General features: G+C 45.7%; 1 protein-coding gene across 6 annotated transcripts in view; it reads left to right on the top strand.

Annotated features, from left to right (window-relative positions):
* The window catches only part of cpeb3 (cytoplasmic polyadenylation element binding protein 3), a 34,112-nt gene extending 9,254 nt beyond the window's left edge, over positions 1-24,858 (top strand). For 4 of the 6 annotated variants that reach the window (XM_070841169.1, XM_070841172.1, XM_070841168.1 and 1 more), the window contains 8 exons: positions 7,257-7,313; positions 10,447-10,470; positions 11,851-12,018; positions 13,296-13,385; positions 21,730-21,848; positions 22,169-22,283; positions 22,770-22,951; positions 24,329-24,858. In XM_070841169.1, the coding sequence (XP_070697270.1) occupies positions 7,257-7,313; positions 10,447-10,470; positions 11,851-12,018; positions 13,296-13,385; positions 21,730-21,848; positions 22,169-22,283; positions 22,770-22,951; positions 24,329-24,556 (983 nt within the window). In that variant the 3' untranslated portion in view covers positions 24,557-24,858. The remainder of the gene's footprint in view (positions 1-7,256; positions 7,314-10,446; positions 10,471-11,850; positions 12,019-13,295; positions 13,386-21,729; positions 21,849-22,168; positions 22,284-22,769; positions 22,952-24,328) is intronic. The other 2 variants (XM_070841173.1, XM_070841171.1) reach the window with 1 other exon arrangement.
* Positions 24,859-27,205: the final 2,347 nt, after the last annotated feature.

The following is a 27,205-nucleotide window of genomic DNA, read 5'->3' as shown; positions in this document are numbered from 1 at the left end:
AAACTTTGGATCCAGCCTCCCAGATGGGGCCCTGTCAGGTCGGGTGTAGGGTTTTTATGCTCCCCCATCTTCCCATCTTAACAATGGAAAGATTGGTGGGAGGGGTATATAATGAGCAGAGCATGTCGCTTTCTCATGCGTGGAGTCTGTTTTCCCAATCTTGTGCTGAGAGAGCATTGTTACGGCACAATAACTTCACTGGAGAGGTGTCGTAATGTCCTGCAAGGGTTTTCCTCGTGATTGTTTATCAAAGCTTAACAGACACGCATGTAGCCGGCGTGGGGCTGCAGTCAGCTGCCGTGCCAACCACAGAGCCGCTCCACCCTGCTAGCATACCTACTCACTGTCTGAGGAGGTTGGGCCCCGGCTGCTGTGTAATCTGCTGCAAAAAGCGCAGCTTCTCCTGCATTTTCACGACTCAGGAGGTAATTCAGATCAGAACTTCTTCTTTTACCGCATGGACCCCTATATGGAAATGACTCTGACAATATTGATTTAGTGTTGAATTGTATTACAAACTATGTACCTGGGGGACGACGCTCTTGGGTCTTTGTGTGGAGTGAAGTTTCAGGGTCAGGTTGGGTACGGGGTTGGCCAGTTTCAAAAGTAATTTGTTAACAGGCGCCTCTATTTCTTCTCTGTGTTATTTTTATTTCCCAGGGGCAGCGGGGTCTTTGGGTCTCCGATTTGACAGCAGCAGTTTGGTTTGGTCAGGTTGAAAAGGCACGGGCCGAGTTCAGCCTGATAAATCGACTGAATTGCCATTTTGCTTCGTATGATTCAGTCAGACTGACATTGTGTTGGTGTTAGCTGATTTCCTGTGGGGAAGGAGGGGCGTTTTCTTTTGCCCCACCCTTGTCAGTTGCGTGCGACACATCCGCATCGCCAACGTCATTTTCAGTCGACACTGAAGTTGAGTTAAGCGGTTTCAAGGAGCAGTTCATTGTTTTCACTTTGATTTTAAAAAAACGATCAAAGGATTTCTTTTATTTCTGTAAGTTACTTACAGCACATTGCAGGTCTGTGCTGCTCTCCTCCGTGCTTGTCCCCATTTTTCTGAGGCACTTTATCTCGACCGATGCCAAGTAGAAAGGTAGCCATGCAGGAAGATGAGGTCCCCGTTTGTAATCCCGCCGACTAAATTCTGACACCACTGTTGTGAAGTTTTGTTGCTCAATATGGATATTTTAATTTGAAAATATCACTGATTCGGTCTTTAAGCGGTCTCTATTGTTGTTGGCTACTAATTAAAAAAAAATCCATGGATCCACATGAGTAATTCTTAACTGAAACCTATTTAGACACGACTAGACAATAAGAAAAGAAACTATATGTTCTTATTCTAAGTTGTTTGCTAAGCAGCCTCCATCGTAGTAGGTCTGACATCCCACTGCCCACCAGCTGAGAACCACCCGTCAAAACCAATGAACCCAGCAGGTCCAGTTTTGCATTCCCAGCTGAATGGTTCCCACCCACATCCATCCCATCACAGACATTTCTGGCATACTTCTCATTGTGACTGGAATAGTTGCTTTTCCTTTAGTGTTTTCTGAGTCCTCGTATATGTGTGTGTGTTTTTTAGGAGCAGGAGAAGCACTTGTACTGTAATATGAATAAGAATCAAGAGGGGTCTCTAAAAAGAGTGTGAGGTGACCCCACCCGCACCCCTCTCTCTCTGTCAAGACAGGCCATCTCTATTCAACCAGTGTCTTTCTCAGCTCTTGTTTGGAGAAGAGTCAGCTTCAAAGTGTGTGTGTCTGTGTGCGTAAGAGAGAGAGAGAGAGAGCGAGAGAGACTTGAGTCTAATGATCCTCTCAAACTTTCTGAAAGCTCTTTACTCTTGGATGAGGGGAACAGGGCCGCTGGGACGTCTGAACAAACGGGCCCTTTCTGCAGCACTGCACACATGCACCCACCCACACACACACACACACACACACACACACACACACACACACACTGGTCTGCATGTAGTTCCTGAACTGGGTCAGCTGAGCTCACGTACGGAGAACCAGGCACCCCCCACACAAACATACACACCAGAGGTTCTCCCTTTTGGCCTGGAAAAACACCACCAGTCTGACAACAGCCTCCAATGCCACTGCGAGCAATATGGTCACACACAAACACACAGACAGGGTACACACATCCAAATTGTTTCTGACATGTAAATCAACTGTGACATTCCATGCAAAGCACCCCCCCCCAACAACACACACACACACACACACACACACACACGCACACACACACACACACACACACACACACCATCTCAATGTAGTCACTGACCATTTGAGATACTCAAAAGTGTTAATACGTCCCTTAAGCCCTCATGGACGCTGTGTGTGGATCCCACCCCACCCACACTGTCTCTCTCTCTCTGAACACACACACACACACACACACACACACACAGACTCACAAAGACACACACATTGCCTCAGCTGGTCTGACTCACATGATCTTACTCATGCGTCAGTTACAATTTGCGGTTTGTGTGAGAGTGCACCTTTTTAGACCACTGAACTCCATTAACCTGAACACAAATTCAAGTAAAGCTGCAACTTGTCATTATTTTTTATCGGTTGTAAAAAAAAAAAAGTCAAACTATTCCTTTAATTGGTAAGCCTATAAACTGTTAGAGCATTTCACAATACATTTCATCTCGTAATATGTTTCATAATATGTTTGAACTGTTAGAAACCCCACAGTTTAGAACAAGTCAGAGCCTGCTACCTACAAATATATGGAAATAAAATATACATGAAAATATTTTCAGTTTATTAAAATTGCCCATTAATTTTTCTGTTGACTGACTATTTGAGTAAATAACACCAACTGGCATTTGGTCTGAAGACTGCTAACTAGTTTAACTTTACACAAGCATTGAATTTCACAGGCTCTGTATGATGTGTTTGGGTGTTACCCGTCATGTGCTGGTTAGCCTGTGTGAGGTATGTTGTTGTTGTAGCAGATAGAAGGTGTCAGCTGTAACTGAAGTCAATAGTGGAGGGAGAGCAAACACTGGGGCTGTTTGACTTTGTGCACTTGTTGACAAGAACATCGGTCAGTGGATAAGAGTTGACATACAGTGGCTTTTATCAGGAGGAAAACAAGAGTTGCAAGTGCAGTGCAGGTCAGATGAGTAAGAGTGTGATTAAGCAAGGTGCTTCAATGACAGGGAGGGGTGGGTGTCTCCTTATAACTTTTCTTGGAAGGTTGGCAAAGATAGAGCCCTACAGTAAAGGTATATACGGTCAAAGATCCAGGTTTAACCAAGAAGAACTACTGTACTCTGTCTTAACAAGATCCTCTGAGGAGGTCTATGTGAACTTTTGTCTTTGCTTATGGCTCTTTTCCATTACACAGTTTTAGCACTACTCCACTCGGTTTCGGCCGTTTTCCATTACAATCGAGGACCACCTCAACGTGGGTGGGGTCGTCATAGCAAGGCGGCCCGAAACTCCAGTGACGTCATTTGTATGCGACACAAACACAACACAGCGAAGGACATGGAGGCGATGGTATACCTGCTGCTCGGTCTGTGGCTTTTTGTCAGAGTCAAGGTAGTACGCACGGTCGCTGTTGCCAGGTTTTAAAAACGGCGGGTTTGATTCTTGTGAACGAGTCGCTCTCATGACTCATCCAGTGATGTCACTCCCTGGCCAATCAGTGGCCTGCAGTATGTTGACGTCACATTTTCGGCTCGACTCAGCTCGCTTGGAACTAAAAAAGCCGAGTAGAGTCAAGTGGAGCCGAGTAGGTGCTAGTGGAAAAGCCCCGTTAGATTCAGAGAGGGGTCGCCCCTGCTTAACTTGAGGTGAAAGGTCAATATTTGAAACACTTAGTTGGGCTGAAATTTGGCCGACAAGCTGGCCTTGACCTCTCAACTGTTGATGATGATGATGATCTCAAAGTGAGAGGGATGCCCTGTACTTTAAACAGACAGTAATGACTATATAGAGATAAGGTGATGTGTTTGTTGGCTGTGTTAAAGGTTAAATCGCACCTTGCTTCCAATAAACTACACTGTCAGAGTGCTGTGTTTTGTTATGGGGGAAAATGCATGACTCCTGCGAGCATGGCTGAACTAATCCAGTCCAGGCAACAAAACATGCCTGGGCTTGTTTTGTCTATTAAAATCATGGTTTGTCCAGATCCCACAAGCTATGACATACTATTGAAAGCATTAGTCACTGCCAAGTTGTGGATCAGGCTTAAGTGGATCCTGGAAATCCTCTATTATAATATGATAGACATTTTATAATTTTATGATGATTACTTTTATGAAACATTAAATAACAGTGAGCAATTAGCATATTTGGGGATTTACTTCCAGAAATATGCCCTAACCATTAGTGTCTTGTAGTGTACATCATTTTATACAGTTTTAGCTATTACGGCTTGATAGCTAAAGGATCGTTGACCCTGTTGTAATCATCTTGTCAGGGCTCCAGCTGGTATGACAGGAAAGAATAATGCTGTTCTGACCAACAGAGACCCACAAAATAACTCTCTCACCAAAACAACCATCTCCCTCAATCTTTACTGTCATTTGTTGGCTATGTCCAAAACATGCTGCCCAATTGGTATTGCCATCTTTTTAACCCCCTTTTCCCTGTGTAGTGTTGGTAATTGAAGGTTACTCTGGAAGTAGTCAGTAAGTAGTTCAGCTTTGGGGCGCCTTGCTGCTGAGGTGTTTTTTTTTCATCAGTGCTAACATTTCCACACCTTGCTGTTGGCACACCCACTCTCCCCTCATAACTCCTGCTGGAGCTTTCTCCTAGAAGTGTTATTAGGGGCTTAAATATGTGCTATAATGTGGAACAGAGGGAGCAAAACATGACCAAAGCAGTTGAGAAGAGCTCCAGGTGGGGACACAGTTGGTGGTGATCAGCCAAATGGAATCTAGTGAAAATTTTACAACTTAGGAACTTAAAGCTCCGTGCGCACTGTCCGTAGCAGTCCTCAGTGGTTTTTGGTAGGCAGTTCAAAGGTCCCAACTCTAATTTTTTCCTCAGATTTCTCAAAACTTGTGCACCTTAGACTGGACCACATGCTGTGTCCATTACAATGACCATGGTAAATCTCCCCATAGGGGACCCAGATCCCAAATTGATGGCCACTGGCTATGTCAAGCAAATCCATCCCCTCCTCTTTATCCCATTTCTACCAAAGCGGTCAGTGCCAGGTCACCTTCCAGTCTGACAATTGTCAGGCGCGTGAAAGGGAGGTACTCCTGAATGCATACATAAGGAAGCGGATGGCGTGTCTCCCGAGTGGCCGCGCTGCTGTGCAACCATCATGTGGAGGTTGAGAATAGCTCAGGCTCTCGGTGAGGAAATGTCACCAGAAGAGCAGCGGCGGCGGCGGCAGCAGCTCAGGGGCCCCCTCAGGCCCTGCCACTCAACTCCTGGGGGAAGCAGATGGCACATGCCCAGAGCTATTTTAAGGCTTCAGGAGGGCAACTGTCCCCCTCTGTCACCCAAAATGACTAATGTAGATGAAAAGGCAAACAGACCACAGTGTTTGTTGCAACTTTTGCCCTCCTCTCAGCAAAGTCACAGCTTGGTTAGTGAATGTGTTCAAAGGAGTGTGCTAGTCTCTAGTATGCAATGTAGATCTTGACTGATCGTCTTAATTTCATGCTCGACTAAATGCAGTGGTACTAGGTCAAAGTGCATGGTCTGCTCTGGTGCTATTAGGGATTCTCTCTTAAGGACACATCAGCCAGTCATACATTTGGCTTTAAACCCTTTAATTTGGTCATATGACTAACAAATAGACCACCCACACGTTTAGCTGCATGATTATGTGCCGCTACCCCTTGGGGCTCTTCAACTTAGATGAAAGTCTGGCCTGACTATCAGATCTAAGACTGGTGAGATAGAGATAAATCTGGGGAATGATAGGGGAGCCCTCTGAAGAGTTAGAACACCTTCTGTGTCAGGACACACAACGCTCCTCCTTCTGGGTGCATCGAGGCCACGTCACACATTTCCACGTGTTCAAACAAACTTGTTTGTGAATGTATGGGCTTCTCACAATCACTTTGCCCCCGAGCTTTACTGTTGCCAGGATTCTGACTAGCTGAGAGGAGTGTGGAAATCCACATCTGTGGAGCTGCAGGGTGCCCCCCCCCCCACCCCAACCTCCTGCCTCTCTGGTTTTCAACCACGTAACTGCTAGTTTCAGTCTTGTTTGCATGGAGCCAGGAAGAGGCCCTTTTGCTATCACCACTATCTGTCTTCTGTGGCCAAATTCTGAAACTTTTGACGTGTCATCTCGTTTGTGCCATAGGAGCTTGCAACATACAGCCGGTCAATCTCTCAAAGTCCATGTTACAAATGGGGAATCATACACTAGCAGTAAAGCAAGATGTGTGTTGCAGTTATCCCCCTCCACCCTTACCCCCACCCCCACCAACACCACCCCTCTGTTGAGTTGACGCTCTGCACAAGTGGATGGGCGCGCTCACAAAGGCCGTGTGTCTCATTAAATCTAAAGGGCATTTGCCAAATATCAACGTGTATCCCAGTGAAATGTTGCTTCACCTTCTGTCTTCTTGTAATGGCTCTTGGTAGGTTGCTTGTTTGCTGCGTGTTGAGTAAAAAGCTGGTGTAGGCGAATGTTGACAGAGGGCCCTGATTTTAAGTGGTTAGGGATAAAGGGTGTGCCTCTGCGGCTGCCACTGCAAATGATGTTGACAGTGAGACGGCAATATTGTGTCTGAACCAGGTAGACTATATCTGCCCTGGCTTAACTATATGTCTCTTGTTTTTTCCTGTACGTATAGGATGATGGAGACAGGGAGACTTCCATTTAGACTTCCCACCCAATACCTCTCCCCATGAAAACACTGACAGATGGGCTCTTGTAGCATGCACACGTTGCACCACAGCAGACTGCATGTTCTGTTGAATTCCAAGCCTTATAGCTGCCTTTGTTTTTGTGTGTGTGTGTGTGTGTGTGTGTGTGTGTGTGTGTGCATATGAGATATGTGACAACAAAGGAATACTTGTTTCCACCTCATTTTTCACATCTGTTTTGTTTGGTTCTGCCATTGTATCACGTTGGGTAAATGTGTTGTTTATTCATTTCATGTTAAACTTTTCATCATTGCTGACATTTTCCCATTGCTGACAGTAGAATGAAAGATTTAAAAAAAATGTCTGTCAACAGGGTGGCTTTTATCAGTGAATTCCACGTTTTCCCACTTTTGTAAACTCTTTACTTTTTTTTTTCTTCAACAGGACGCATGGGACTCAACTTTCATCATCCCGGAGCAGACCACATTATGCCATTGAATAGTAAGTCATTTTTAATTGTAGCAGCCATCATCTCCTTCTCCATGTGGAATTACTCTGAATTGTTTCAGTTTTACCGATAAAAGAGTTGCTCCTGCTTTTTTCTCCCGTGTTCTGAATGGGAAGTATTTTTGTGGTGTGTTTCCATGAAAAACACATGCCTCCTAAAAACAGGGGCTCATGTCAGTATGCTCTGGGCACACCTGCCTACCCTTTACTAAGGTCTGGACTCCCTGACACCATAAACCTAGGACATACCTCTTAACACTGGGGAGGGGGTGTGCAGTGCACTTGTGAATAGCACTTCCAAATATACCCCATCCTGTAAAGCTAGAATCCCCTCAGTGTCCTACCAGCCAGCAGACAACCAGCAGTGACAGGAGACGGGCCAGAGAGAGAAACTGGGGCTTTATCCCACGCGCTGTTACATGGATGCCACAAAGTTTCCCAGGCCAGGTCCAGCCCCTCCAGGTGCTCTTTGGATGGGATCAGGGGCATGATTTCCCAGATTTTTCGATCATGCCCTCAAGTTCTTATTCAATCCCATATTTTTGTTCAAACCTCAGCAAATAAAATCAAGGACGCCTGGGCCAACTGGTGATCAAACCAAATCAGCACAGCCCTCGTTTCTTCAGGGTATAGAAACCGGTAAATGCTGAGGATGTGTAACATATAAAAACTCTCCTGGTGAAGCAGTTTCTACCTTCACATCATGCAACAATGGTGCTCCTTCCTCATTTCGCTCCTTTCATCACTCGTATCCTTGAAGAACGTGTCCCGGATTGATGTTAAACTGTTGTGTCATGGGATTACGCTCAGGCAAGCACAGATCTGCCCAGATCTTCCAAGTCTGTCAGAACTGGCTCCCTCCGCTGTAGTCTGTGATGTGTGTAGACAGGGAAGCTTTGGTTTCAACTTTACAGTGTTTTACTCACTGTTTCTCCTTCATTCCGTCCCATTAGCTTTGAGGCTTCACACTGTGAGAACCTGTAAGGGCTCTACTTTCTCTGGATGGTGTTAGCGCTTTGAGTGAAGAAGAAAGGGTAGATATTACTAAGCGTAGGTCCTCTATCTAGATTCATTGGTGTTGTTCACTTGACAGCTTAGTGGAAGCGTCTGAGGCTTGGAAGCGGAGCAGAGCAGGAGACCTCAAACTCATCATGCCCAGAGGAATCACCAAGTTTCCTTTCAAACATTTTCTTTCTCTCACAGACACCGCACAGTTTGAAGTTGGTACTTATTCTTAACCCTCACTTTTCCCTTCCCTCCTTGAGTAGTATTCTCTCTCTCTAGGACATCTGACGGTTTCCCAGCGCAACGTTTTCTTCATTTTGCCCTGGTTGCTAGGTTGACTTTGTTTCTGCCAGAGGGCCAGGCGGTGAGAGGGCAAAGCTGCAGAGAGATTGCCAAATCTTTTTAATGAAAACATAGCAAGGGAGAAGAGGCTCAGAGACAATATATTCCCCGAGAGAAGCCAGAGGGGCAAGTCACACAATAGGGCTCTCACAATGCAAAGGCCCATATTGGTTTTTGAGGCGACGAGTCTGCTTTGTGACTGATGCGTTTAGAGGAGCAGGAGGATCTCCTTAGTACTGCATTACCCCTCCTGCTGTTTGTTGGAATCTGTGCCATCTTCAGCCACATTTTGCCTCCTCTATGACTTGCATTCATGGCCGCAGACTCAAATTGAGCTTGTTTCTGGGAACTTTTCAGAGATTAGAGATATTTTCAAACACTTTCACACAATCCTTAAACTAGATGTGGTGTTTTTGCACATAAAACATGAGCTACATTTTGATCTTGGTAAATCAAAATCAATGTAGTCACTCTTTCCAAAGCTTCCAAATCCATCTCATTGTCTTTCTCAGCGTATGGAAGTTGCCCAGCTTTCACTCAGATAGTTCAGCCGTCATCACGCGACCCAAGCATGGAAATCCTGTCACGTGATAGCAGGTGGTTGTATACGGGGAAATGACCGTAAGATGCAACTGAAAGGTGCAATTGGAAAAAGCTACTAAGAGTGAATCAATGTCCACTTACTAGCTTTTCTGCAAGCTTTCAAGTTCTTCCTCGGCAGATGCTGTTTATGTGGTTGTCATGGAAATTGCTCAGTTGCCATCATATAAGAATGGAAATGTAGTCATGTGATTGGAGGTGTTTGTATAAGATGGGGGAGAAAGCGCTGGAAAAGTGGACCATGCAAATGATTTCAGACGTGTCTCATGGTCTTCCTCGGCGGATTTAAAAACTGCTTAGTTGACAGGGACCTTATACGTGATAACACATTGGTTGTATATATTTTTTTTGTTTAGTTTTCATTTGAGTCACTGTAGTGAAATGAGAGGTGAAAATCTGGAAAAGATAAGACAGAGATAATTTACAGAACTGGCACATGTGACCAGCTGATTAGGTATACAGCAGATGATCACAATGCTGACCACAACAATACCTTCTTCTTGCTATAGATTATAGATATCACTTCAGCCTTGACATCATGGCCTGCTGTCCCCCTCCTCTCTCCATGTTATCCTCTTCTCCCAGAGCCCCGAGGCTGCCAGCCACCTCCGTACCCTCTCCTTATCCTGTGGGAAGTTTCCACTCGCACCTGGCCAGCCATACCTGATCTGAGAGGAACTTTTAATATTTCACCAAGGCCATGATAATGACTAACCCACTTTACCTTCAGTCCTGCACGCACTCTGCTTTATGGCCTCATTTGTGAATATTCACAGAAGATTAGCACAAGCGCGAGCCATTGCGGGTTCATTAAGCTGAGATTACGATCTCCAGCTATGGGGCGTCGCATTATGCTGCTAAATATCTCGGCCATTTCCGTGGCTAAACCTCACCTAATGCCCCCGCCCCACCCTCCCTTGCAGCATTTGTATGTTGCCAAGGCAGGTGCAGCAGATTTAACGTGGGCCGGTGCCAGGCTGTAAAAAAATCACCCTCCTCCCATTGCCGAACCTTAGGTGTGGCCGTGTGTGGTTCCACTGTTGCCTTAGAGATGTTCCTGGTTTTGTTTTTTTTTCCCACAAAAACCCATGTCTCTGTATCTCTTTCCTACCCCTGTTCCTGACCAAACCCTCTGTCTCTCCTTGTGTCTCTCTCCTTCCCCCACCGTGCTGACAAGCAGCCCGGAGCTATGGCCGCAGAAGAGGTAACGTGTGGCATTTTCTCTGTGGTTCTGTTTGCCATGCCAGCCGCGTCTCTCTCCGAGGCTGAGGGGGGTCTTAGTGTGGTGTCCCTCTCTGCTTTTCATCTGTGCTGTGATTGAATGAAATCATATTAATTTTGACACACTGTTTTCCATGTTGTGCATTTAATCGACATGGGGCGAGGGTCCACCCAATCTGTCTATGTGAATCTTGTTTTGCTTGCTGGTGAGAGAAAAAAAAAAGTCTGCTAATTTTCTTTTCTCTCTTCTCTGAGTCAGTGTACTACCTGTATGTTCATAACATAAACAACTGTGCATATCGGGGATGCTGTATTTCACCCACCCCAAGTAACAGCAGTTCTAAAAGCAAACAAAACAACAACAACAACAACAGTATTTGCAGTATTTGGTCAGCTTGATCCAACAATAAACCTTTTCAAATGCTATTGCATGTTTGGTTGGATTGCTTCCACAATGAATCACCAGGGTTTCATGAAGGAGTATGCTGACTCAGAAGTGATTCATCATCTGAATGGCAATGATGGGTGCTTCCAAAATGGCTCATCTTTGATTTGATGTGCTGTTTGACTAATTCTGTCTTTCTTCAGCAAGGAGGAAAGCTGCTGTGTGACATGTGTAAGGTCACTGCAATAATGGGCTGGGGTTTCATGTTACAGTTGTAGCCTGGTGAAGCTGGCAAAGTGCAACAATTAATCTCTGAATCAAATTGCTTTCAGAAAAAGGTGTCCATGAGGTGCTGACATGGACACGGGCACAAGATGAGACAGAACGTGCAGTATTCCTCATTATGTAAAAAAAAAAAAATGAACTGCTCACCGCGTTGATCAAAAAGTCAAACCTGCTAAAGAAAGGGCAGAAAATACACAAAAAGGCATTGCTGCACCAGTGGCATAGGGAGACATAGTTTGTTTAGACTTCTACAAGCATGATGTGTCCCACTAGGACAGAATACTGACTGATCAACAGTCCCTCCAATGTTGGTAGGTGCTGCAGTTCAGCATGTTGCCTGCAGATCAGAAGGCTGGTACTATGATGCAGATTAGGAGAGGGAGTCACCAGGAAGTTCTTATTATGATGATGTGTATATATACACTGCGGCCAATAGTATGTGGACACTATGTGATTGTTGCCCTAGGAATCATTTTATGTTCAAAGGTGTCCACATACTTTTGGCCAATTGGTTTAAGTTTGGTTTAGTCAAAGTTGTTATGGTTATCTCAAATATCCAAACTGATTCTGCTACAATAATAGTTTCCAGATGTGATTAATTCACTCTGTCTGTCACTCCCTCCCACCTTTTTACTTCACACTCTCTGTCCTCTCCTGTCCTCCTGGTGTCCTCCTCTTTTCTTCTCCTCCCAGGTCGGTCCTGTCTTTTTCCCTTTGAAGATGGTTTCCTCGACGATGGCCACGGTGACCCCTCCCTGACCCCGGGCCTGAACTCGCCGACCCGCTGTCAGAACGGAGAGAGGATGGAGCGCTACTCCAGGAAGGTCTTTGTCGGAGGCCTCCCCCCCGACATAGACGAGGGTAAAACTAGAGACTGTTTTTCATTTACACATCTAGAGAAAGGTTTGCTTCAGGCTCTTTTTCAGCGCCGCCCGTCTGCAGATTTACACTCGAACATACTGCGTAGTACACTCACAACTGGAAACCTCCCAGAGCAGCCTTTGTCTTTGGCTGTTTGCCACCAACAGTCACACTGAAGTATTTGAGCCTTGCCAAAGGGCACCTTGACACTCCTTGTTGACAAATATGGATTTAACCCACTATAACACCCACTGTACACAGTGTGAAGCTCTTACACCGGTGACCCCTAACCACACTACACATTTTGGCATTTTATCGAAGTTAAAGGAATAGTTCAAAAGTTTAGGAACTATGTGTTTTTGCTTTCTTGCTGAGAGTTAGATGAGAAGATTGATACCACTCTTATATATGTGCGTGCAATATAAAGCTACCGCCAGAAGCTGGTTAGCTTAGCTTAGCTTAGCTTAGCGCAAAGACCAGAAAGGAGGAGACATTGCCTCCAAGAAATAGCCCAACACATAACCCTCACCAGCCAGGCACAAGCCACAACGTGCCGCTTTACACTTTTGTGGATTGACTAAACCAATTTTGTCATCTTTTGACAGAGCCAAGCTAGCTGTTCTCCCCGTGTCCAGTCTTTGTGCTAAGCTAAGCTAACAGGCTGCCACAGTCAGACTCCCGTTCACTGTGCAGACATGAGATGAGAGAGGTATCGGTCTTCTCATCCGAGTGTCAGCAAGAAGCAGAAAGAGCACTTTCTCCTCAGAGAAACGTCCATATTGTTAAAAACATTTGTATAACACCCTTTTTAACCCTCTTTTTTTTTAATGGTTTAGTGTAACGTCTATGACCAGTTACGTCATGGACCTGTAATTGTTTCCACAAACTCTGTAGCGCGCCAGAGTTTAACCTTAATATGGAGTGTTTACTTTCATATGTGTCTACGCCGTTGAACAAGCACATGTACTGCTAAGTTGATGCACAATACGTGCCCTTAGCTGGTTGAAAAATTAATGAGTTTCCACAGCACAAGTCCGCCCAGTGCAGACTGGATGTGCCCAGCTTGTGTTCCTGTTTAATGCAGTGGATACTACTGCAGCAGGAACGCAGCAAAAAATAGAAGCTGTGCCTGTCTCAGCACTGAGTGTAGCTCTGCATGGAGTCCCTCACATGCACATTACATGAGCAGCCATGAATTTCATCTGATAATGTCATGGAAATAACATTCATGCCCATGTCTTTCTCCTTTTTGTTTCCTCCTGTTTTCATTTCTACAGACGAAATCACCAACAGTTTCCGTCGCTATGGGCACCTGGTGGTAGACTGGCCCCACAAAGCTGAGAGCAAATCCTACTTCCCACCTAAAGGTAACCGCAGTTTCTCAGAGCGCTATCTCTGTTTTCCCATCACACATCAAAGTCTGCACCAATAAATATCACCTCGGGTGTGTCGCCATTTTAGAGTTTTGTGAAGAATCGTATTACCCAGAATTCATGGCTCATGCCGGGCAAGCATGGAGGTGTCTGTTTATCTGAGCGACCCCTTGTAGTCATCTTGCAGGAAGACCCATGCGGTGTATAACGACTCTATAACTGGCCACCAAGAGTTCTGACCCAAGAATTGTTTGCTTGAATGAGTAACTGTGGAGTGTGAAAGTTGTTCTGCACAGCTTCTTGGGTTTCATTTTCAGGCAGGTGATCAGAGTAGTGCCACCCCCTTCCAAGCCTCTACATCACTCCCTCTGGCCCGGGAGCTGCCGTGTGTCATATTAGGAAAGCTATTAAAGACGCTGTGGAAATAACTAACATGCCATAGGCAGATGGTAATATGCTGCATCTGGAGGACCTGCGAAAATCTCTGCCAGTTTCTCCCCCACTCTCATTTTTCAACATCCCTATTTTTTTTAGCTTGGGAGGATTATTTTGAATAGGCTTGGCTCTACTAATATCCAAAGCCAGGAGGAAAAATGCAGCATCCTTTTAGGGGAATGAATGAGCTTATGATGGCTGGAGGATGCCGCCATGTAAGGGGAGGAGACAAGTGGAGGACTAGTGGTCCGTGTAGAATTCATCTCTCACTCTGATTTAACACACACACACACACACACACACACACCGCCCCTCCAAAACTCAAAGGGAAACTGCTAAAATATCCTGTTTATGTCACACTCTCCATATTAACTGGGAAGGGATGTTTGGGCAGATGCCCGGTGGCAGAGTTCTTAGCGCTAATAGCGTCAGGGTTGAGAGCGAGTGCACATCTGCACGTGCATGTGTGAGCGCGCCCTACTGTCGTGTGGACTGTGTAACGGCTGATTTACAGATGTGAGATTCTCATCAAGAGGTCATCGGCCTCTCCTCGCGTTAAAGCCCCCTTCCAAGCTTGACTGAATGGAAGATGGCTGTCACTTTCCGTCCTGCTTCACATTAAACTGCCGACGTAGAGTTGAGAAAGTGTTTTGGTTTAGTGATGACTCATATTGTGGCTCAGATCGTCTTCAGGGACAGACTAGGACTCATTTGGTTCTTGGACAGGAAGTAGGAACATGAATCAGCTAACGGTGCTCAATGTTGTTATGTTTTCACAACTCCAGTTACACCAGTTACACTCTAACTTTTCCCACTTTTTATTCCATTCAGATTTTATTACACTACATACATTGTTTGTCTGCCACTTTTCTGTGTCTTTGCTAGAGCTGATTATCTTTTCACTCACAATATGAATATAACATGATAAGATTGTATGTGTTTTTTTGCAAAGGGGTGGGGTAGTATGGAAGTCAATGGGAGTCTTCTTCAACACAGCATGATGTTCATTTATTAGATTATGGTTCCATTTAGAAGAAAATAGACAACACAGCATGATGTGCTTTAGGGTGGGGCAACCTTGTGACCGATCAGAGGCCTGTCTTGCCTAAACCTAACCAATCAGAGTCAGGTTCATATAACGAACTTCACCTCTGGCTCCAAAACCCACCTGGCAATGGCCAAAATGCCAAACTCGAGGCTTGAAAACGGAGGTCCATTAGCCAGTTGGTCACGGTGTCAATGTGTAAATCTGTAACTTCTTGATAACTCGTTCACCATGCAAACTTTATGAGGAGATGCAATATCAGTGTGATACTTCCAGCTTGTTCCGATGCCCCCAAGAGATCGAAACATCCGTTACTGCTGCATTAAAATCGTACCAGTGTCATCACAATAGGATATGACAACACCCCTGTGTTACACCGCCTCCTCAGTCATCTCACTCTTAAAAGAAGTGTGACCGGCAAGCTGTGGTCACTATGGTGCTGTCGCTTACACCCTCCCCTATCTCCCGACGCTGTCGTCGGCAATGAGCTCGAAATGTTAGGGAGCTATTTCTGTCTTTGATTGGGGGTAGAGGGAGGAGGAGACGTGTGCGCTGGAGCCTGAGCGCTGGGAGCTAAAAACTGCTACAAATGCTGATGTTCACGTCATGCTGCAATAACAGTGTGTCAGACCTGTTTGAAGGCTTCAAAAGGTCACAATGGAAGTTTGCTTTCGACTGCAGCCGGTCATTATCAACTTTTGTATATCTGAATATGTAAATTCAGGTCCATATATATATAAATGAATGTAGCAAGAGGCAGATAATGGCAGCAGAGCGGTGCTGCAGTGGCAGCGGTCGCAGTATTACATCGTACTGCATTACTCAGGCTTTGATTTATCCCTCGTGTTGGGATTATATCCAGTGAGTGACTTCTTCAAATTGAGATGATTAGCGACACTTGATTTCACCCCTCCTGCACTCTATCACTGAATCCTCTCCAATTGCTCCAAAGCCTCAGGGCCAGTGTTTGTTTTTAGGAGAGCAGATGTTTGTGTCTCCCTCCATCCATCCATCCATCCATCCTGCCAAGCTTCCCCCTCCTCCTCCTCCGTCTTCCTCTTCTTCTCCCCTCGTCGTGTAAGCTTCTGCCAGCAGTCGGTCTGTTTACCTTTTGTGGCAGAGTTACAGCCCCCTTCAGATCTCTCTCTCTCTCTCTCTCTCTGTCTCTCTGTCTGTCTGTCTCTGTCTCTGTCTCTCTCTCTCTGTCTCTCTCTCTCTGTCTCTCTCTCTGTCTCTGTCTCTCTCTCTGTCTCTCTCTCTCTCTCTGTCTCTCTCTCTGTCTCTCTCTCTCTCTCTGTCTCTCTCTCTGTCTCTCTCTCTGTCTCTCTCTGTCTGTCTCTCTCTCTCTCTCTCTGTCTCTCTCTCTGTCTCTCTCTCTCTCTCTCTCTGTCTCTCTCTCTGTCTCTCTCTCTGTCTCTCTCTCTCTCTCTCTCTGTCTCTCTCTCTCTCTCTCTCTGTCTCTCTCTCTCTCTGTCTCTCTCTGTCTGTCTCTCTCTCTCTCTCTCTCTCTCTCTGTCTCTCTCTCTGTCTCTCTCTCTCTGTCTCTCTCTCTGTCTCTCTCTCTCTCTCTCTGTCTCTCTCTCTGTCTCTCTCTCTCTGTCTCTCTGTCCTTGCTCATGCGATAGATATTATACATGGAGCTTTGGCTTCATCTATGCTGTTGTGGAGAACTGCCTCCAGACGTCCGGAGCAGGCCGACATGTGTGTTAGGATAGCATTTCTTTTTCAGGTTTGCCCTCTCATTCGCTCCCTTATTCGCTTCTCTGATTTAGCCCTCAGTCAGTCGGATCACCGGGGCCGACGACAGGTCTGTGCCCTTGCCTGTGTGAAATAAATCTGCAGACACATGTCTGTTGCCAAGCATGAAAAGATAAGCCTGGATTTAAATGTCACTATTAAAGCCAGAGAGATTCACATTGTGACTATGCTCATTCAGTTCATCTAGTCATCATAGGTTGGATTTCAGCAAAGTCAACACAACTTTCAGTTGATGAGGTAATGGAGGGAAAAGGAAAGCAATGTGGCACTGGCACTAGTATATAGTATGATATAGATGCAACACAGTGGTCCACTGACCCGACAGTATCAGATCCAAAGACACAACTGTGTTATCTGGATAATCAGCATCAGGTAGCACCAGGTACCAATGTAATAGTGTGTTTTAATTCATCTGGGGCCTTGATTTAAAAGTGATATGTTCTGGGAGCTGCTTTGCCTTCAACTCTGACGTATTGTATTTTGATTTTCATGCCATGGAAAGCACTTAAAGGACTCATCTGACATTTTGGGAAAGACTCTTACTCACTTCGTTACCTTTCTCATGCCTGTATGGTAAATGTGATGCTATAACATCTAATTAGTGAGCTTTAGAGCTGCTGGTAACTTTTGGACACAGCAGGTTAGCTTTTTCCGGTCTTAATGCTAAGCTACGCTAACCAGCCTCCGGTGTGCTAGCTTAACGCTCAATGTACAGATACGAGTGGTATCATTCGTCTCATCTAACTATAAGCATATTTTCCAAAATGTCAAACTATTCCATAAATACCTGTCTGTATTTTAGCCGTATAAAGCCTGGCCTATGCTATTTTTAGGTAGCAGTTTGCTGGCTAAGTGGTTGCAGTCAGTGAGTTAATGTCTTTGTTTTTACGGCAATTTGACAAATTATCTTCAGGTTGCCGGTGAGGTAACCGTTTCTCTCCCCATGAGTCAAGCGGCTGGCCTCCGTTACAGGAAAGACTCTGTCCTGCATGAGCTCATTGGTTTGTCTGCGTAACCCCCGAGGCACTCTGCCTATCGTTTGTCTGTAAACAGCGCTCTTTAGGTTGGAAAATACTGCAGGCGTACATATTCCCTTCCTCCCTGGACGGTGCTGGGAGCTCAGCAGCAAAGCCCTATAAATCTCAGGCACGAGCCACTGCAGATCTGCGCTCTCGTCCCGTGGTGTAAGCCTCTGCACTGCGCAAGGCTGATGGAAAAAGACAGACCCTCAGCACCATTCAGACTAAATATCGGAGCAGTAAAGTGGCATAGAGCCCTATGGAACCTGGCACGCTCGGCTTTTATGGGAGGCACTAAGTGGTGAAGCAGTTTAGTAGAATATGGTTGTGCCATATTCATGCTACTATGCACACACTGACCGAAATGAGGATATCGATCACGGAGACGTATGGTGTCCTGATGGAGACGACAGCCAAAGTAGAGAATGATAGGTGACACAGAAATTGACAGTGACTTAAGATTTGGAAAAATACACAATAATAAATATTATCTTTTTATAATATTTTAATTATATCCAAAATTGAACTGTAAAGCAGACTATTTGCATGAATGAGGGATGTTAAGAGAGCGTGGAGCTGGATAATAATGGACAGATGGCACCACAGAGGCCTACGTTCAGGACCGTAGAGGTGTTTTTTGTGTCATGTTGTTCCGCTGATTCCTATTAAAGATGTGAAGTTTGCCTGGAAGCGAGGCGTCCTCACTTGAGTGCAGCACATGGAAAGGGCTTTCCGTGCCTCTTGCATCAGTTTTGCAACTTTCTAACGGGGTCCATTAAAGTAGCAGCTTCTCGTCTGTCTCCACAGTTTTTATGTCCCCCATGCTCCTCCTGCTCCCCGTGCCCGCCCATCGTATTTTGGAACTCTCTGTTTGTGCGGCAGTCATTCATGCTGCTTCTCTCCTTCCCAGCCTACCTTGTCTCACTTTTTTCCCCCTCTTTCCATCTGTCTCTCTCCTCTCCTCTCCTCTCCTCTCCTCTCCTCTCCTCTCCTCTCCTCTCCTCTCCTCTCCTCTCCTCTCCCCTCCTCCTCTCTCTCTCTCTTTCTTTCTCTGTCTCTCTTTTGCCCTGGGTCATGGAACACGTTGTTCCCTCCTTCAGACTGTATGAGCTGCTGGCTAGCTCTGCCTTTTCGTGCTGTTTTTTTTTTTTGTGTGTGTGTGTGTGTGTGTGTGCAAGACTGCAGTTGTTTTTTCTCCGAGGGGGGATGTTTCTCCCGGTGACAAACCCTCTTTATGGAAGCCAGCAAACATAGAGACAGGGGTCTGATGTCAGGTGATGACGAGGCACGCGGAGAAACATGACGGTGCACAAAATCCTCTTTATGTCGAGTCTAATTGTGTATTCCTTAATTCATTTTTTGTTGTTGTTGGCTCTGTGCTGGCCTATTAAAAAAACTGAGAGATAAGCTGCACAATTCAAGCAGCTGATTGCAATTAGTTTTGCATTGTGAAGTCTTTTAGTTTTGTCCGCCATGCTACAGCTTACTGTCAGAGAAAACATCATGGCCCCACTGAGGTTACTTGACTCTGCAGGGCTCCTAATAACAGTAGCTTAAAGATGGTAATTAGTAAGAACCTCTGTTGTCACTTTGCTTTGTACTAGATGCGTACAGCATGATATATGCTAATGTGTTAGCATGGAGCCAAATGTGATATTAATTCTAATAGCACACATGGATGGTGATGGTGTCTATATAACCGCCACTTAGTGAGCATGCTGTGGTTCTCTTCAGAGCTTCTTCTTCACTGCCGTTGTCATAACACTCTTTTTTTCTGCTGTTGGACTATTCGCTCACCTGTGGCCCCTAATGAAGTATTTAGCAGCCTAATGAATGATGTGATTATGGTGACAATTTTTCTTTTTTGGCTGGAATTGGCTTTTTTTCTCCTCTTATTCTAATGTTCAAGGGTTAGGATATGGTCATCAGTGCCGTGTCAGTGGTCAGCGACAAAATAATTTATGTTGGCAGAGGAGCACAACCTTGAGTTCAAAGTCGAGCATGCAACAAGGTCTGTTGTCAACAAGGTCTGTTGTCAACAAGGTTTGTTTCAAATGTTCTCCTTTCTCTGCAACCAATATTCCATTAACCATAAATGGTTCTAGATGTATTAACATTTAAGGCTGCAAGTTAGTGTTTGTCCATTAATCTAGAGTTTATTATCCTGATTCATAGATTATTCTGGTTTTTTTTTTTGGTCAGAAAATATTATTTTGTCATTATATATTACTATATATATTATTATATAATTTGTATTATTATTTATTATTATCATTATTGTTTCCCAAAGGCCAATGTGAGATCTGCTTTTCTTTTCATACACGACCAACAGTTTAAAACCCAAAGACTCAGTTTACTACCTATATGAATCCTCACATTCTTCAAAATAAGCCAATGTTTGCTTATTTTCTATCTGTGATTTGTGAGCCAAGTGAACCTGAGCTCTAATTAGATGAAATTGTGTGCATGATGGATGCCGTAAAAATGCTGTTTTGGATTTGTCCTCTAATCTGTGCACACTTATCTCACACTGATCTCTTTCACTGTGAAGTCATCACATCAGAACACTGATGCTTGTCATACCACATGCTGACCTACAGAATTGGACCCAATTGCCAGAAAGACGCGTTTGCCGTCACATGCATCAGGACACACCTTTTTTTCATTCCACCTTTAATGCGTGCTGCTTGTATTTCCCCCCCCTCTCCCTCTACAGCAGCACACGCTCACACCCTCCCTCCCTCCCTCCCTCCCTCCCTCCCTCCCTGCCTGCCTGCCCTGATGCACACTCTCACTCAGACCTGTCCACATACCACAGTTGACTGGGTCTGCCGAGTCAGGCTTTACTTCTCTTTTCCCCTCATCTCATCGGCAGCAGCTCCGCCCAGGAATGTTAAAAGTGAAACATGACAGTTGCACATTCCTCCTCCCCCTCCCCCTCGCCCTCCCCCTCGCCATTTCCACTCACGCATTAGTCTGCATAGGTGCATCTCTATGTGTCTGAGTTTGTGTGTGAGAGCCAGTTAATGAAAGCAGGCTCCTCAAGAGACACAGACACACATGGCTTTTGTAGTGGTCTCAAGAGACGCCACAGACAACGTGATTGGAGGTTGGAGACAGAGTGCACTCCTGTAGAAACTAGTCTCTGGGTGTGTGTGTGTGTGTGTGGGTGTGTGTGGGTGTGTGTGTGAGATCGTGTGCACTTGTGCATATCTATCCATCCCACTTGCTCCACTCAGACAGCAGCTCATATTCCCCTGACTCATGGGTGCCACAGGTGCTGCTGGGCTCCTGTTAACAGAACCAGAGCAACACACTTTGAATGTACAAGAGATGAGCGTGTGCATCAATGTTGCATTTAGACGTTGCTGCGAATATATTCAACCTTGTCTCTTTGAGCCAAATATCTATTATTTAGCTGTCAAAAAGCGGCTTTGGGCTCTCGTCTCTTGTGTCTTTGTCCTTTTTCAGCATAAATCGGATCCCTATAGCTGGCTGACCCCTGTACCACTGTGTGATGTGCGTACCCTATTGAGTTGGCTTTCTGAAACGACTTAATAGCTCTGACCTTGGATAAGTTCTCTGCTCTCAGTGCTAAATAATTTAGCAGTACAGAGTGACTGTCTGAATTGCCGTTTCTTTCTGCCTCGCAAAGACATCACCAAACTCTCTTTACCTGAACCGGTTCTCAGAGGAGATCTGCAGTGTGTTAGACTGATCAATTTTGCATGGTTCCTTAAGGAGTGGGGCACTCTCAGCCATTTAATCTGAAGCGGCGCAGGCAGCCAGGTGCCGGGTGTAGAGCGTCTTATAGAGGCAGGCGAAGCAAATGAGGACAGAAGAACAGGCCACAAGGTCATATGTCTGAAGTTATGAATAATTATAGGAAAAAAGTGTAAAGCTTAGTCACAAGACTGATACTTTTACAATGTAGACACTGTACAAGATGGCCAAATGTCTATGGATTGTTGCCCAGAGGACAGAGTTGGTCATGAGGGTTATGATGATTAAATGCAACAGAGAATTGTCAGAGAATATCTGCTTTTCCCCCCTAAAAATTCCTGTTTGCTCTTTTTCCCAGGCTACGCCTTCCTGCTTTTCCAAGAAGAGACTTCTGTTCAGGCCTTGATCGATGCCTGCATTGAAGAGGACGGCAAGCTCTACCTGTGTGTGTCCAGTCCCACCATCAAAGACAAGCCGGTAAGGGGCAGATGTTGGTGGTGTAACGTATGTCTTTGCATGTCCACCTTATTTCAGGGGATCACCAAAGTCATTAGGATACATCATCTGGGATCTTGACATGATTGACTGAATAGGTTAAACATCGACCTGCTGATGTGGCTGGATGAAAAGGTCTTGGGATCACTAAAGTCATTAGGGTTCCTCCTCTGCGGACCATGAATGGACCAAAGTGATGGACTAACCGACAGAGCGACAGAGGCGCCCTGCTAGCTTGGCTAAAAATCTACAAGAATCTACACGTTACCTGCTAAATGACCACATTGTCTCCCTCTCCACAGGTCCAGATCCGTCCCTGGAACCTCAGCGACAGTGACTTTGTCATGGACGGCTCCCAGCCTCTGGACCCCCGTAAGACCATCTTTGTAGGGGGGGTGCCACGGCCCCTGCGTGCAGGTAACTAACTAATATGAATGTAATATCTTCTTTGCGATCCCTCCCAAAGCCTCTAAATTGGCTTCATAACATTGGCTGGCATGGAGAGCAGAGGCTGGAGGCCATAATGAAAGTTCTCCCTGTGAGAAAGCAATCCTCTACTTGGGTTTCCAGGAAGCGGGCCAAGTGGTCGTCATGTTAAGAATTCATGGTGTAATGGAAGGCTCGGTCCTTCTGTTCTTGGGACAAACATCGCTGGCTTGTCTGCAACGTGACCCCTACTAATTATACCAGCAGTTTGAGACTGCTGCTCTGATGAATAGTGGAGTAGGGAAGAGTTTTACATCGGGTAATAACGGCGTCAATCACAAAAGTCCAAGTTAAACCTTTTGTTTTCAAGTTGAGGACAAAAGAAATGCCAAAATGGTCTCACAAAAACTCGTAAGAGGACTGACTGCTGGACTAATCATCTCTCTCCCCCATCTTCTCCCCCCCTCTCCTCTCCAGTGGAGCTGGCTATGATCATGGACCGGCTGTACGGAGGCGTTTGCTACGCTGGCATCGACACCGATCCAGAACTCAAATACCCAAAGGGAGCCGGCCGCGTGGCCTTCTCCAATCAGCAGAGCTACATTGCTGCCATCAGCGCTCGCTTCGTTCAGCTGCAGCACAATGACATCGACAAAAGGGTGAGCGAGTTCGTGCATTTCATTCACAATATCCCTCCTCCTGAAAGAAAGCAGAGACTCCACCACAGCTGAGGTTTTTTCGCAGTCATTCCTATGGCACGCTGCAGAGCTGAACTCCGCTTGAGCCCTCTCCCATGTATCAGAGCTTTCATTATAGCCGCCGTGTTTTCCGCCAACTGCTCAGCACAGCCTACAATAACGGAAGGCCGGGCCTGGCCGTGCGATCACTATGGCCTTTGGCTGCCGGAGCCCAGACAGATGTTTCAAGCTGCAGACACACAGGGTTGGTTTAATTATAGTAGTTCCCTATACGTGTATATCCACTCGGGCTGTGCTGCAGTCTGGTTATTTTAGGCGCGCCGGCCAATTGCAGCGGGACAGATCGTGACCAAGAGAGACTGGTCGTCAGCCAGGAAGCCGAGCCTCTGCAGGGCGTGGCAGCGCACCCCACCTCAGCTATCACCATCGATTTTTGGGAGGGGGGGGGGAGTTAGGGTGTCTTTATTATGATTGGAACTGGGAGGAATTATGTAATGTTGAACACAATTTAAAGACAATAGCATTCATGAAAAAACTATGGGTAAGACGTTGTTTTAAAAGTGAGGAACAACAAAAATGAGTATTTTTCCTCACTTTTTAAGAGCTTAAAGTTGTGGTATGGAACCGGGAGAAGCAGAGTGCCTGTTTTTGCCACTTTTCTTTCCACTTTTCTCGTCTCGCCTTCAGCATCCACAATTCCATTACCTGTAAATGGCTCTTGATGATAGGACACAGACGCTCGTTACCTCGGTCAGCTTCATGTCCGCTGACTTGATATTGGTATTTAATAGCATGGCAGCCTCTGTCTGGCCTCCTTCTCATTTGTCTCGTGGATATTGCGCTGTAGTTGTTGCAGAGTGCAGCTAAGAGGGACGGCCTCCTACATTTGAAGGATTTGATAACCTTTCATTTTGTGGCCACGCTATAACAAGGTTAGCAGCAGCCTACTCATGCGCTGAGGCGTCTCCATGGCGACTGAGCTCTTATTTCTTGTCCACCAGGCTTAGTGGTCAAACTCATTTCACTGGTGGACGGGAGGGATACCTGCCTCAGTCTGGTTTTATTTTAGAAAATGGCACAGAGATTGCCTTGCATGGGGTTTGTAAATAACGGCTTGAGGGAACTAACTCACCTGGATGAACAGAGCCGCTGTTTTAGCTCATTGACAAGCTATTTGTGTCGGCTTTACATTGTATTAAAGAAGGAGAAGATATCACTGTTGTTCCAAATGTCATTCTCTTGTTTTGTGAAAAATGTGATTATTTTACAAGCGAATGTCAGACTGTGTGTCTGCGGACGAGAATGAGCTAAAGTCCTTCTTCCTCTTCCTCTTCGCAGGTGGAGGTGAAGCCGTACGTCCTCGACGATCAGATGTGTGATGAGTGCCAGGGGGCACGCTGCGGGGGGAAGTTCGCCCCCTTCTTCTGTGCCAATGTCACCTGCCTGCAGTACTACTGCGAGTACTGCTGGGCCAGTATCCACTCGCGAGCCGGCCGCGAGTTTCACAAGCCACTGGTAAAGGAGGGGGGCGACCGCCCTCGACACGTGTCCTTCCGCTGGAGCTGAGGGGGGTCACGAGTCAGCCCTGCCCCGGTGAAACCACGCCCGACCCCTAAAACCCTCCTGCACCCTTCCCACCCAACAGGCCGGGACAGCGCTGCGAGCCCCCCGCAGCCCCACCTACTCCACCCTGCTCCCCACAAACACCTCATGAAAAAAGCAAAAAGGATACCGTCAAATACATGGGACTGTCTTCATACCACACGGCTCTGAACTCATTGTCTGGTGTTCCCCTCTGATGAAGCATTGCGGGGAAGTGAAATGCGAAAGTCTATCAGCATAGAATTTGCACTTTGGCACAAAAATCTCACCAACACACACACACACACACACACACACACACACACACACACACACACACACACACACACACACACATACACACACATACACACATACACACATACACACACACACATGGAACGGTATGTTAGACACCTGGCTACTTTCAGTTCCCCGTTCTGTTGACTGGGTGGTGTGGTACGTCCTGTTGGAGCCCCCCCTTACTCAGACAGAGGTGGGACCATACAAATATTTAAAAAGTATATATTTTTTGTTTTGTACCTATCTATACATATATAGATAATTAAAATTTTATGTAAAAGGAGCATGCACTTATTTTCAAAAGCTGTAGTTATATTGCCCCTAGAAAAAAAAAATCATTACCAAAGGCAAATGAAATTAATGCATAAAGAAAAGCAAAATAGGTGGCATAAGATGTAGCAAGATTAACAACTATCCAGTAGTGTGGGCCCGTATCGCCCGGAGTAAAAATAACACGGCTATATTCGCTCTCAATTTTGACTCTGAAAATATTAATACCTCATATGCGCAATCGGATTAGTTTGCTTTCGATTTCTAGGTCTTTATTTTTATAATAACATTATTTTTTAGTGTTATGTAAATGTAATGCTGCAATAGCTTTGCTGCTAAATCCATGGTATAAACAGATACCATAAGTACTTTATTCAGGCTAGGGTGTAAAATAATAAATAACAGATCTAGAAGAAGCACCTGTTGTCGTAGAATGACAAGCTATCATAGGGGGAGGGGCGCCCCTAGACAACGATGGCTACCTTTGTGGGGGGTCGGGGTGGGTCGCCCCTAACTGCATGTTTATTTCAATCAGGTTGCTGCATGCAATAGACTTTTCAGTATCATGTCTACTATTCGATTCTGCCCATGTTTGCACAACACACTATAGACGTACGTTCGACTCGCACGAAACTGGACAGAAACAGGGAAGACTGGTCAAAGGAATCATGGCGGCTCTGCGGCGCTGGTCGGGCTGACGGGCCGGAGCAGATGGTTCCTGCACAAACAGGCAGCGAACACATCCAGACGACAGGGGAAAAAAACAACCACAAATCAAATCAAATGTAGGATTACCATTTAAAACTGTCTATGATAGGTGAAGTACTTTTTTGCAGTGATTGTTGATATAATTGTGCAATTTTTTATACCGTATGTAGTTAGGTCTGAGTATGCCTAGAACTGTGATTCGCTTTAACTGTCGTTAATGTCCGACATAGAAGTCCTGTGAAACTTCATAACTAGTGTCTGCACACGTATATATGTTCTCTTGTACACACACTTGCACCAGTATACACAGAAGCCTCTCGACACACATGAACACACACACAAGGACGGCTGTCTTTCTTACGCACACAAACAGGCCTATAAACACAGAGTCTGATCTGAAGAGAAGACGCAACAATGTGAGCTTAAACTGAGAACTGAGGTCTTTTTCTTTCTTTTGGGTTTTTTTTTTCCTTCCTTTTTTAAATTGTTCCACCGTTGAGGAAAGCGCACGTTTACGTCCCAGAATGCAACCAAAGAGCTCATGTGTTCCACTTTTAACAGACCACCTGACACACGGAGCGATCAGCCACCCGCGGGGGGAGGCCGCGGCGCTCGTAGGGCCTCTGCAGAGGAGCTGGAGGTGCAGTGGTGCAGTGGATTAGATGAGGAGAGAGGGCAGTTGTGAAAAAGAATCGGGGTGAGGGGGAGTAAAATGAAACATTGAAGCTACTGGAGACTTGAGGTTGATAAACTGAGCTCTGCACATGCTCTCACTACATGGCTGGGCTGGGGTGGGCTGGGCTGGGCTGGGGTGGGGTGGGTGGGGTGGATGGGTGACAGAGGGTGGGAACCTGGCCAGAAGATGCAGATGTGCAAGCTGGGGTTACCATATTTATCCAGATTTTTTTTTCCTGCAAAGCTTGAAGTAATGGACCTGCTAAAAAAAATGGTGGACATATATAAATCTTTTAGTTTCTATCAAAAGGTTATGGTGCGCAGTTCAAACAGGATGGGGTGGGTGGGGAGGTGGCGGTTGTGGGGGCGGGGGGTGGGGTAGTTATGAATGCAATGCATAGAAAACTTACGTACTGGCTGCTGAAGACAGGGCGGCTCTGGTGTGGGGGTCGGGGTGGGTTTGGGGGGGCAAGCTACACTGGTTTTAGCAGTTTTGTGGACAATCCGAACGGGATCCTGCATCATTGCAAGTTAATGTGTGTCGTCCCCTCCTTCCCCCTCCTTTGTTTTTTTTTTTTTTTTTTTTTTTTCTCTGAGTTGTGATTGTCCTGTGCTGGCGCCCCGCAGTCCCTCTCCTCTTTCTCGTTTTAGTCGCAAACTGTTTTTTTTTGTTTTGTT

The sequence above is a fragment of the Pempheris klunzingeri genome, chromosome 12, assembly GCF_042242105.1.
Source record: "Pempheris klunzingeri isolate RE-2024b chromosome 12, fPemKlu1.hap1, whole genome shotgun sequence".
NCBI lineage: Eukaryota > Metazoa > Chordata > Actinopteri > Acropomatiformes > Pempheridae > Pempheris > Pempheris klunzingeri.
The sequence above is the reverse complement of the archived record's forward strand: the minus strand, read 5'-3'. Positions and strand labels throughout refer to the sequence as shown.